Source organism: Haplochromis burtoni, unplaced genomic scaffold (genome assembly GCF_018398535.1).
Source record: "Haplochromis burtoni strain Fernald_Lab_line unplaced genomic scaffold, NCSU_Asbu1 Contig_276, whole genome shotgun sequence".
Lineage (NCBI taxonomy): Eukaryota > Metazoa > Chordata > Actinopteri > Cichliformes > Cichlidae > Haplochromis > Haplochromis burtoni.
In genome coordinates, this window is record NW_024582637.1 from 660,457 (window position 1) to 673,186 (window position 12,730).

Genomic DNA, 12,730 nt, shown 5'->3' on the forward strand with positions numbered 1-12,730 from the left:
GGGGGGGCAGTGAGTGTGTGTGCTCGCACATTCTTCAGCAGCTCCACGGGATTTGACCTCAGGATGACAGGCTGTTTTTTTGGGCAGCTGGACGATGGATCACAGGGTTTTAGTTTGGAGATTATTTCCTGCCACTGATAGACATCTGCTAAGTAGTACAATAACCTAATGGGAGGAGATGAGGGGAAAAGAGGGACATGACAAACAAGCTGAAGACTTGCACCTTCGGCTTCTCTCTTAACGGCAATAATAGGGGAAAATTGGTTCTTGAAATTGAATTGAAAAAAAGAGGGTCTCTTTCAGCAAGTATAATGCCTCCGAATACATTTGGTGAGCAGCAAATGGAGAAAAATGGAGGGTAGTTAGACGATTGTCTTTTATTTCAGAGAGGGGAAAGCGGTGGCGGTATCCCCCGTTAAGACTAGCTTTTAGTCTCAATCTACACCATGTGTCCCTTTCCACTCTCTCAACCACTATCTTTGAACAAATGGACTGTGAGGATGGGCTTGTTGTGAAATTAGTATCCTCACAGCGAGGACACAGAGAAAGGATTATGTGAATAGCCAGTAATGAGCTCAAAGTGCCAGTGTGTTTAGGCCAGGCCTGCCTGTGTGTGAGAGGAAATGGCACTGCAAGCGACCTTTTTTTGCTCAAGCACCTGGCGAGACAGAGAGTGGCCCCTCTCTTCACTGCAAATGTGTGTGAGAGAGGAAGAGGGAGTGGAGTCTTCGGAGTCTAAAGATGCAGTTTACTCATATTTATTAGAGAGATGCATTTTTAGTGAACACCCTTTTCACACTGACAGGCTAAAAGAGTTGTTTTGTGCTGCTTCTAAAATGCTTTAAAAATACATGCGAGTGTTAAGTGCATTATACAAGCCTCGGGGTCTGAGGTCAAATGTAATTTCTTTAAAACTGTTTTATTTTTTTATTTTTTTAAAAGGCTTTTTATGGGTGAAAGACTGCATTCTGGGCGGGGAGGATGCATTTAACACCTGTTTCTGATCATTGCCTATTCAAACCAGGGAAGTCATTCAGTGTTAATTACAGGCAGCTAGATGTGTTTGCGTATCGTAGTTCCTTTCTGCATTTTCCACCCTCACACTTCTAATCAAATTTTGCTTGAATCATTCGAAAAGCTAAATGGCTGTAGAACATTTGGATGCACTTCTTAAATCTCCTGTTTTTAAAAGGTAAAATATATGTGGGGAATTTCACAAGTTTATACAAATACACCTGTAAATACAAATCGAAAGTTAATTACTGCCAAACTCAGAGGAAGGATTTTGTCTATAATTTTCCTCTTTTTCACCTAAACTGTGCCGGGGATGTTCTGTTTTAAGGCCCGATGAAATTTGCATTTGTGCATTTGGAAGTCATTGTCACAGATATTCAATAAAAGTTACAAAATTGACTTTGTAAGTGTTTGTCATAACGTAGCCTGCTTTAGATGATGGTTTTTCACTTTGGTCAAATATTACAGGAACATTGGGTCATTTACAAGCTTGATTTGTTTGGATTCTTCAATGACTGGTTTAATTTTTTGACGATTTTCACTGCTGGTCTGTGTTTTGCTTTATTCTTTAAATGAATGAGACAGGAGCCGGCGCTTTGCTGCCATTAATTTATCTTGTAATCATTGTAATTGCATTCTTTCATATTAAAATGATAATCTATAAAACTAAGTAATGGACTGATGGCAGGTGGCTAAATGTTCATTTAGTGATTCACTGAGAAAATAAATAACAGGGGACAAGCCTGTGACAGGCGCATGAGAAATCATTTTTCAATAATCTGCCACGCATCATGGCGGGAGACGCTGGCGCTGACAGCATAGATGAAATATTTGCCTCTGTTCTTTGTTTTAATATGGGAGGAGACCAACCCAGATGGAAACAATAGTGTTTCATATTGATGCATTTTGGACAAGACATTCAAACACAGGCTGAGCTAAGATTAAGGCCACAATCCTTTTTATAGACACAGCCATTATCCATTGTAGGTGAGACTGGGCTGCAAAAGTGTTCAATACAGCGAGAGCGTGTGGTTCCAGGAAATGAACGGTATCCGCTGAGTAAACAATGGTGAAGTGAATCTCGATCCTTATCATATAAAATCACTTCTGGAACCTCAGCGGTTTGCTTTAGCTGTTTTCATCTGGCCTATAAAACCAGTAGAAGTAATCAGTCATCATTGTGCTACGTGACACTCATAAGTTTCTAATGAATGATAACCTGTATCTGCATAATATATGTAAAACTGTGTCCTGTGCTTTCCACTAGGACTAGGATGGGCTTTTTCAGAAGAAACTAGCAGCAACTGCTTCCCTGTTCCTGAGTGAAGGTGGCTGTGGGGGAAAAATGGAAGTGTAGCGCTGGAGATTTATAGCCTAGAGGGAGATTGATTAGTGCCGTCACTAGCCCTGATGTACGGTTGGCAGTCTCCCCCTCCTAGCCCATCGCATTTGCTCACACACACACATGCAACCATACGGTTCAACACACGGCTACACATACATGCAGACACCACTCAGTCCCCCCCAGGCCTTTCCTGACAGTCCCCCAGAGCTGTTGCATGTTAAGTTGTTGCAGGCAGACTGCTGTTTTCTCAGCATTCCCATTTTTTTTTTTTTTTTTTTTTAGCTGTCCATAGATAACGCCATCAATCACCACGTACACACTGGCCTGGAAAGAATGTGTCTCAGTGTGCCTGAGTATTGCTACTTTGTGTGTGAGCCCGTGTGTTTGTTTTGACGATGGTTTCATGGACAGGAGATGCGGTTGAATGGCTTTGTGGATGTGCTGTTTGAAGCTGCAGAGTGACTGGCCTGGACTGTGCTCTGAACCCGTGTCAACTGTGGTGCCCCGATGCAGGTGTGTGTTTATCATTCAACACACAGCTGAGGGGCAGGCAGCCGTAGGCATGCTTTACCAATTAAATCGTGAGTGAGAAACCTAGCCCATCTAGCCCAGAGTGAGTTCCTGCAGCCTTACGAGACACGGCCATGGAGCTCTGACCTCGAATCATCCTGCTTAATTCACTGCAGTGTTCCTCTTTTTCTCTTTCTCTTGCTCCTTTTCTACTCTAGGTTGGCCGCAGAACTCCCCCGGCTGTTGTACTGTGCCCACCTCGCCATGCTGGCCTGTTTGCAGAGGAGGCAAAACCCTCAACCCCAGCACCCAGTGTGTGCCAGCAAGACCCTGGAGCCACCACAAGCCCTTGGACGGAAATGTAAGTTAACAAAGAGAGGGTGCGATAGAGGTCAGGAGTTCTTGCCTGAAGCAGTGGAATGAGAACGACGTTTGTGTTTGATCTTCATGCTGAAGGACAGAAACTTGTTGTTAACCCTAACTAGAAGTTACGAAAAATAGACTTTTCAGTTTCTGTTGTTGGCACTATTTTCTCTCAATACTCTGAGGAATTCTAAACACTTTCATTCACTTTGCACTTAGGCCTTGGAATGCTATGTTGTTTGGCTACTCATTGTGAGGGAGCCTGTTTAGCAGTGCTGATTGTGCAGTCGTGGCAACAGGGCCGAACAGACAGTGTTTAACGTGCCTCAGTGGCCCTGGGTGACCCTGAGGGTCTGTAAACATTTACAGTGTCTGGCCCTGGTTGTGCCGGCCGCATGTAAAGTGTGACAGCTGCTCTGTTTGCTCCCTAGCACCACCCTCTGTCCACCCACAAAATGGTGTAAAGGGACAGAGATGAGCCAGGGCTGAAAACCGCTAAGAGTGCTGGCGAAACTAGCTCTAACCAGTTTGGGATTAGAGAGAGCTGCAGCGGTCAGGCCTCTGGAAGGTGAACTTCTCGTTAACTTTGCTGAAGCTTTGAATAAGCCTTTTTTGTCTGACAAGTGGAGGAAAGGTCTTTCCTGCTTATTTAACACTCCTAGACTCTTTATTGGCCTTTGTTTACATGGCAGGGCTACGAGCTACCTCAAGCTGATTAAAAAGGCTGGCGGATGGAGAGCAGGGGAGTACTAACCTTGCAGTTTTTACCCAAGCTTACAAAGGCTTAGTGGAAATAGAAGGATCTGGGCTTCTTCATCAGAGGAGCATTGTATCAAGCCTTTAACTAGCCCTGTGAAAGGCTTGAAACTCTTGATTGGCGAAGAAATGAAGCACTGCCCAAATTCTTTTTCAGCTCCTCACTGTCCAATTAGCTACTCTTCAGCTCAGCATCACTTTCCAAATTCCTTATGCAGAGGAGAGAAGAATCATAAACAAAAAGGTGACTGTATAATATATGTACTCAGACTTTTTTTGTTGTTTTTTCTAGTCTGTGTGGATATGGAGGTGTATAGATGTGCATGAAACAGGGAGGAACAGAGAGATAAACAAAGCCTTGGGTGCATTTGGAAGGGTTAGCTCTTTAGATTAGTGAACCAACCACAAATCGCTAATGAGGTTTTAGAGAAAGAGGCACAGTGAAAGGGGGAGGGGGAAGGAGAAATTGTGAAAATAAAATTAGTGAAGGTAAAGATGAAGAGGAAGGGAGAGAAATGGAAGGAGTCTTCAGCAGTCTTCTTAATCGATTCCCTACTTCCAATTTTGCAGGATTAGCCCACTTCCTCTCAAGGTCCTTTATTGAAGAGCAGCCAGTGGGAGTCAGGACTCAAATCAATAGAGAAAAAGAACAGTCTCCAGCTTTCCCTTTGCCCTCCCTCTCGCTGACCCTCTCTGTCTAACTCTCCCTGTCACTCCCTCTCCTTCTCCACCTGTTAAACCCTTTGATTGAAGGACTACCGCAGTGACTGACTTGAGGTTCATAATGAGGATGTTTGAACATAATAACCTCCTTTCTGTCCTTGGACTGGAGGGAGGGGGAGGCAAGTGTTGGATTTCCACCATCGTGCACCACTTGGCCTCAATAAGGCAATTGTTTGTCCGGGCCTAGAAAGGCTGCAGAAAAGCAGACAGTGGGTCTGGCTGCAGAAGTGGGCACACTCAGGTCACCATGCTGAGCAGGTCCCATGACTGATTGGTCGTGGCCAAGTTTGTGCCAGAATGGAAAGGGTTTGTGGGTAAAATGACAGGGCTCTCAACAGGAAGCTGAATATAAGAATACACCCTTGAAATGGACAGTAAGTAAAAGTGCAGGAGGGGGATTACGTGGCAGCGAAGGTAGAGGTGAGCTCTGTCATTTGCATCTGCTTTCCTTTACACAAAAACCTGTCTGCATGTGTATGTGTGGGTGTGTGTGTCAGAGAAAGTGGAGGTGGGGTGGCAGAGCATTGGGATAAGAGGGCGAGGAGGGTTTTAGAAAAAGCCCCTGCATGCAGATGCCGAGTGGCTGCACAGTTCATTGATGCGACTCCCATTGAATCCCATTAAAAATCCCTCATACCCTCAATAAAAAAGGACTTAACTGGCTCTACCATCAGCTGGAAGCGTTCAGATCGGCTCGCCAGACAATCAATTTCCCCCAAGCGCACAGAGCTTAGCAGGAGAAACAGGAGGCGGAGAGCGGGATGTTTCCATTATCACAGCCCGCTCTGTGTCTGTGCTCAGGAGGGTGGGGTGAGGTACTATAGAGCGGGGAGAGAAAGGAGGCAGGAGCAGAGAGAGAGACGGGGAAAGACAGACAAGTAGAGGAGAGAGAGAGAGAAGCAGAAAGGGAGACAGAGAAGCTGGCTTTTCAAAAAGCTATTGACCGCCTGCCCTTAAAAATATCATATTGGATTAGCCTCACAGGGCAGCCTTTTGATAGTTTTTTTCTTTGGCCGTAGAATTAAAAGGAGTGCGGAGCATTACTTGAATTATAAATCATAGGCACTTGCTTTCACTGCGCCCAAATTCCGCACATATGTGGCTGCACTCTCCAGCGCCAGCCCCTGTCATTTTTAATTAAATCCCCCCTTATGGGTGACATTTGTAGCTTGCCCCCTCCTTCGTCCTCCCCCTCCGCGTTTATCTACCACTGCCCTATATGGAGACATGAAAGGCAGAGACGGCAGCGGAGCCAGGACCTCTCATCGTGTTGTGCCCCACAGAGAGGGCACCCATCCAGGCAGATGAGAGAGAAAGGCCCTGCAGGGGGAGAGGGGTGAATGGATGCCACTGACCCTGGCCACCCTCAGCCGGTGGTGACCTCCCTCTCCACCCATTCCTTTCCTTGATCATCCTTCGATGTGGTCCGGAAGGTCCAGGGAACACGGGTGAGCGTTAAAGCCCCGCTCTCGGAGGGGAACGGGAGGCGGACCAGTCCAGTGAACACTGAGATGGCTGGACAGGAGGCCCAGCAGCCCCCACCACTACCCTGCCTCCCCTCTTGCCCAGACAACAATTACTCTGTCGCATGTCAGCTAGAGAATAACAGGTCCAGAATCCTTCACTTGAGTAGTTGATGGGGGTATTTCTGCTGGCTATTTTCCAAAATAATATCTTTTCAAATTTCAGCAGGTTTTAATTTGTTTATTCATTCCTTAGCAGTTGCGTTTGTGCCAGCATGACATTTTGTAATGATGCAGTTGTCAAAATGGGTGTGCATATTTGCACATTTTGTGCAGACATGCTGTCAATGCTACAGTACCCTTGTTAACAAAACAGCTTACTGCCACTCCCATATTTGTCCAATGATTGGATCAGACTTTGGGCTAAACCTGGGTGTTCCCTTGTGTCTCTAACCTCAACAGGGCCTGGTTGCAACTCATGAGCACACAATGGTGATTTATAATTACTTTTGGTGTCACTGCACCTAAGCCTAATTAAAACAAAAATGATTTTCCTTTAAAGATGAACGCAATTCTACTCATGTCAAACACATAAAGCTACTTTTTTAAATTATTATTTAAAGCTAAAGCCACTCTTCAATCAACTGTTGTACAGCCCAGAATTTTTCTTGTAGCAGAGATGTGTACACACACATTTACACAAGCACACCTGCAACCATAACCCTGTGTGACACCACCCGGGAGGCCCGGGGGGTGCCAATCAGCCAGGTGTAGATGAAAAATTCCCAGAAGGCTTGGTATCCCAGGTTCATGCTATGTCAGGCCAGGTTCGGCCCTCTTCCAGCTTGATCGACAGAGACAACCTGGCCTTGTCACATACAGCCTTAGGACATGACATAGAGGTACACCTGGGGATTGTAGTTTTCCTAATAGCCCCATGCTTTTGCAGGCAGAGCTGCCAAAGCCATTAGTTTTCTTTGCTTTTAGCTGCTTCTCTTCCTAAGCCACATTGCCATTGGGAGGGAAATATGCTCAGGTAATGACCTGCTGCCACCTCTCCTCCACACTTGTCTGAGGCAGTACGAGACATAACAGTGGAATTAGCTGGCCGTATCAAATTGCACCACAATACTTCAACAACTACTATCCAAGGGGGAAAAGGGGGAGTTGGCAAGAAAGGGGAGGGAAGGGACTTTTTTAGTTGAATATTTAAACGTGGTCACTTGCGGCAGCAGAAATAACAGCCTTTACCCTGATTGCCTCAGTACCCTGGAGGTGGCGGGGGCTGGAGGGTGTAAAGCGAAACTGGGAAAAAAGGAATGGAGACTGCAAGGGAGAGCAAATCTGCATGCACTTGACCTTTTCCCGCTGATTGAACTACCTCATTTCTAACTCCCATTTGGAATTCCACAGAGGGTCCACAGAGACTGTCATTATTCCACTGTCTGCAGCAAGGAAGCAGAGGTCACGAGGTGTTTTTTACAGTGCAAGGTGATTGACAGCTATCCACGTCTTCCTCCATAACTCATCCACGATTCCTATTTATGCAGTTTCATTTTGAGGAATCGCTGGCTTTGCATAGCTGCACTGATTGTGTAATTTGCACTTCTGTAATATTGCTAGATTGTGAAAAGCGGAGAATTTTGAGTCGCAGTTTATTTCAGAGAGACGGCCATATGATATTAGTTGTACATATCTTACCTCATGCATACCACAGCCTCTTCTGTCGTGTTGGCGTCTGATTGCTGGCACACAGAGAATCATTTCCGGATGGTGACATCCAGCAGAGCCATGCCTTCCCTCTGCCCTCTGCCTTCTGCTGTGAACACAGGGGGTGAAGCAATCTTATTGCCTTGAGAGGTGAGCTTGAGGAAAAGGGACTCTGGTGTAGTTTTGGTCGCAGCAGGACTTGGGTTCAAAAACAGGTTCCTTGTTCCAAAGCCTCCGAGCTGGCATTTGGGCGTCCCAGGTGCAAGGCAGCGACACCCTCTGTCTTCGCCTGCCAGAAAGTGGGGGTGGGTTGGACGATCTGAGCGAGGGTACAGAGAGTGTCTGCAGGCTCTAGCTGTCCCACAGGAAATGATCGTGTCTTCATAAAGCTAAACCCAGCACAGCCTGGCTGTGAGAGGCGTTCAGGAGGTTTGGCACACTCCTGGCAGGATATTTTGTTTTTGAGCATGGACGTCTTAACAAAACTTAAAATAAAAACGGAATTTTGGTCCAGTAATTGGACTTTAAAAGTGTGCGAGTTGGAAGAAAAGTTTGAGTTTTTTTTAACCAGACTTCAAGCCATTAATTGCTCTATTTCTGTCTAGTTGCTTCATCCAAATGAAAATACTACAGCAGATTCAAAAGTTTAAATCAAGATATTATTATTTACCCTCTTAAATTCTACTAAACTGGCAACATTTTGCATAAAAGTAGTCCTCTTTGGAGGATTCACCAGCATTTAGTTTTAAGTGAATTAGCCAACGCATTTTAACCTCATAGCTATTATTGAGATTTACAGAGTACTTATTGATCAGTATGTTATTGCACAAGTTATTGAAGGGTGTAAACATGATTAGAAAATGCACAAGAAGTCATGTGTGAGCAATTTGAAATTAGAGAGCCATTAGCAGTGTGTAGTTTTGGTTTGAACCAGCAATGCACTTATAATACCACTCCTGCCTTTGGTTTTTCATTCTGCCTAAGCAGTGCAGAGGTTTTGGCAGAGAGAGCATGGGAGTGCAAACTGACCACAGCACAATAATCAAATCATTGCTCCACTGGGACATTTAACTGCAGTCTGCTGTTTACTCATTCTAATGAAGCCCATTTTTGTCATTTTAAGATGTTCATATTTGAATATTTACTTACATAGTTAAAGATTTGACGCCATGGTCTGACCCTAAGGTTTTATCCTAGACCTCTTGCTACAACCCTCTTCCATGGTTCCTTAAAGACTTTAGAGACTATCCCCAAGAATCAGTTTCCCCTAACCAATCACAATTCAAAGGACAATCTGCAAACTCAGATTGTCAGATTGGCCTTCAAATGAAAGTGGCTTCTCAGGAAATTGATCATGGCAGTGACCAGATGGTGCCAGTGATACAAATATACAAGTTTCATTTAGAGGAGTGCATTGAGTAAGAAACAAAACATTTACTTGCAAGAATACAACTCAAATTTGATATCAGTAATAGTTTGTAGTGGCCTATAGTCACTTCTTTTTATGCAATAAAAATGAATCTATTAAATAATAATGAATAAGAGCCATGGGTCTGCGAAGACCATACAGCAGTCAGTATGTTGCTTCTACACTACCTGTTACATCATCTAATGGTGCTTTCACTTGCACTCAGACTGCTTGGTGAATCTCGCCAGCAAGATAGTGGGTGACGATCTACTCACAATGTTCTTGTAATGCATTTGTATCTCATTTTCTCTGTTAACTTTAAGGTGTCATCGATCTAACTTACCACATAAACTATATAAACTAATTTTGTCGCTTTGGTGACGGGGTTCCTTGACACAGTTGTGCATAATTCATGCCAATAAAGCATACCGAATTCAGTTGAACTGAACTTTAATACTTAAAACAAGTTTTTAAGTTTGACCACAGACCCATAGTTGGATAAGATGGAGCCTTATTGATGAAAAATAAACATTAAAACATTCAGCTTTAAGCGATGGTTAACATTATAGAACACTGCATCTATTAAATCCTTCCTTCAAAAACTCCACTGACATTAAATCTTTTACAAATTTTGATTAATCTTTTTGACAACGTTCTCATTTATGCATGTCCTTTCAATGGTTCTCTCCTCTCCTCTCCTCTCCTCTCCTCTCCTCTCCTCTCCTCTCCTCTCCTCTCCTCTCCTCTCCTCTCCTCTCCTCGGCATGTGTACTGCCTTGTTGTCTGTGCAGTGTTAAATATTAATTGGGAATCAGTGGAGGACTTGTCTCCTAAATGATAGAACAGAAGGGCCCAGGCTTGCCTCAGGCAGCCTGCAGGCGCCTTTCTTCTTCCATTTACCTGCAGGCCTGCGCACCAGCACTTCCTCCAGTTTGACAGGCCTGCCCAGGCCCCTCCAGCCTTCCTTCATCTCTCCATCTCTCTCCCGCTCTCTCTCCCTTACCTCCCCGTCTCCTCTGCTCTGTGCACTGGTTCCTTTTCTTGTGCTTATGTGCTTACGATCTTTACCTCTGGGTTTTTCTTTTTTTTTACTCCAAAACTGTGTGTGTGTTGTTGCTGTGTCCATTTGTGTTTGTGCATGACTCTGAATGCTGCTGGCTCTTTGCTGTACATGTAGCCCTTTGAGAAAATGGTGTCACAGCGTGGCATATTCTCTTAAAGACAGAACAAGGAGGGCCTGACATAAATCTTTCAGGTCAGGTTTTTAGCTTGTTGGGTTTTTTTCTTGGCTCTGTGTCCCGCATTGCTCTCTGGCTCATTGCTGAATGGTTTAATCTCTGTTTCCTCTTCCTGATGTCTCCCCATAACAGGCCTCATAGTTTGTCTTTCTGTCTTCCGTGAGCTGTGCTTTGTTCCTCTCTATCAGCCTTGTCATCTGGAGAGGTGTACCAAGACAAAACAAAACAACTGGAGCCGTCTGCTCCTTTGTTGCTCTGGCTGGCTCTAACTTGTGGATGACCCTTTTGGATGGAGTTAATTAAGCTGTCGAGATTTGTTTTGGAAATCAAACCAGTTTGACCTGCTGTTTTATTCTCCCTCTCTATCTGTTTTCAGCAGAGCACAGCTTTTCACAAGGTTCACTGAAGGTACACTGTGAAGCGGCAGGGCTGAATGTAAAATGGGAAGAACCTGGGGAAGGAAGGAGGAGAGGGCAGCAGAGAGGAATGGATGTAAATGGAGGAGAGTAGGAGGTGGAGTTGACTTTGATGCCATAGGAATGAGTTCACAGGCTCATGAGCACAGGCCTAATCGCACATGACAATATCGGCTGGTGTGCCAGTCGCAGCACATAACCACCCCGCTGCTTGTGCTGACTCGGGGTATTTGCTGATAAAGCTCTGCTTTCTAGACCATGCTGTATGCACAATGAGGGTGGCCCAGGCAGGCCTGAGGGCTGGCTCATCACAGAACCTGCTTCTATACAGAACCATGCACTCAACTAAGCCCTTTGGCAGGCCTTGATTATTAAACAGAAAGCAATTTTTGCGATGAATATAGTTATTTTTTCCATTAATCTATTATGTTGCCCATCCAGCCCCATAAATTATTGCAAATGGAAAGAGCCTGGTGAAACTTGTTCCTGAAATGACGCTGTGGCTGTGAGCAGCTCTCTTCACAGTGTGAAATATTCAGGACGGTTATTTTTCCATTGAAATGTCTTTTTTTTTTTTTGGTGTTGGCTGTCATGGGAACAAACACGGAGCTTGTTCTTTTTGTTTGGGTGGTTTTTTTTTAAAATTAATTTTGTTGTTGTTGTTGTTTATGAAATTCAGCGTGTAGTGTGAGGTAAACATGTTGCCCCAGTTTTTCTGTTTGCTTGGTGCACGGGTGTCCTACAAAAGGCCTGACACGGCTGCTGCCGGCCTGCATTCCTTTGCGGCTCAAAGAGGACTAAACTACCCACTGGTGTTGTGTTGACCAGACTCTCAGCTAGATCATTAGTAATTAACATGCGCAGTGATCTCCTGAATTAAAGGGAGGCTCATCTGCTTAGTTCCCTTTCATGCACATTAAGATATCTTCCCCTAGACTCTAAGGCTCCTGCCTAAATAGCTTGTCATATTGTAAGATATTTCAGAAAGGTCAGTGTTGATAATAATGTCTTAATTCCTTTGAGAGGCAGCAGGTCTGCTCTGGTGCTGCCAGTGGTGTTAATGGGGCAGGAATGCAGGGCGAGTGCTTTCCCACGCTGTTAGTTTTCTTCTGCTGGGTGCGTTTGAGATGAGGCTCTGGGCTGGCAAGGCTCTGCTAATGCAGCCAGAGTGCAGACAAATGGAAAGTGACACTTGTGTGTGTAGAATGGTATTTGTGGTGACGCTTTGACTACAGATAATAAAGTGTTCGCCCTGAGGTGATTTCGCCCGGCAAGCACCCCAGATGAAACTCACTTACTCAGAGAGGGAGACAGAAGAGACTGAGAGGGGGATGAAGAGACAGAGGAGACGGAGAGGAGGATGAAAAGACAGAGAGGGGGATGAAGCGTGAGAGGAGCACAAAGAAATGAAAAGGATGGGGAAAAACAAGAGAAAGCGGTGAAAAAAAGATCCAAAGACATGCAGAGGGAGAGTCAATGTTTTTTTATGGGTCAGAGGGCAACGCTATTATTTCAGAGAGTGGTGGGTTTTAGAGGTCAACACACTCAGGCTGAGAGTTGTCCTTTTTTCAGACTAAATTGTGTTTATTCACCTGTTTGGTGGTTTTTAATAAGAAATCAGTTAGCTTGCAGCTAATTCTGATTTATGGATTTTATTGATGAATTGCTATTGATGTTATTAAAGAGAAAAAACATCAGTTTCATCGGGAGGGTAAAATATTAGAATTAGTTGTTAGTGGGATCTGTGTGTGTGTGTGTGTGTGTGTGTGTGTGTGTGTGTGTGT

At 44.6% G+C, this 12,730-nt stretch overlaps 1 protein-coding gene across 2 annotated transcripts in view; it reads left to right on the forward strand.

Annotated features, from left to right (window-relative positions):
* Positions 1-12,730, forward strand: part of fam222a (family with sequence similarity 222 member A) — a 56,565-nt gene that overhangs the window by 29,828 nt on the left and 14,007 nt on the right. For both annotated transcript variants that reach the window (XM_005940182.3, XM_042227699.1), the window contains one exon: positions 3,088-3,230. In XM_005940182.3, the coding sequence (XP_005940244.1) occupies positions 3,134-3,230 (97 nt within the window). In that variant the 5' untranslated portion in view covers positions 3,088-3,133. The remainder of the gene's footprint in view (positions 1-3,087; positions 3,231-12,730) is intronic.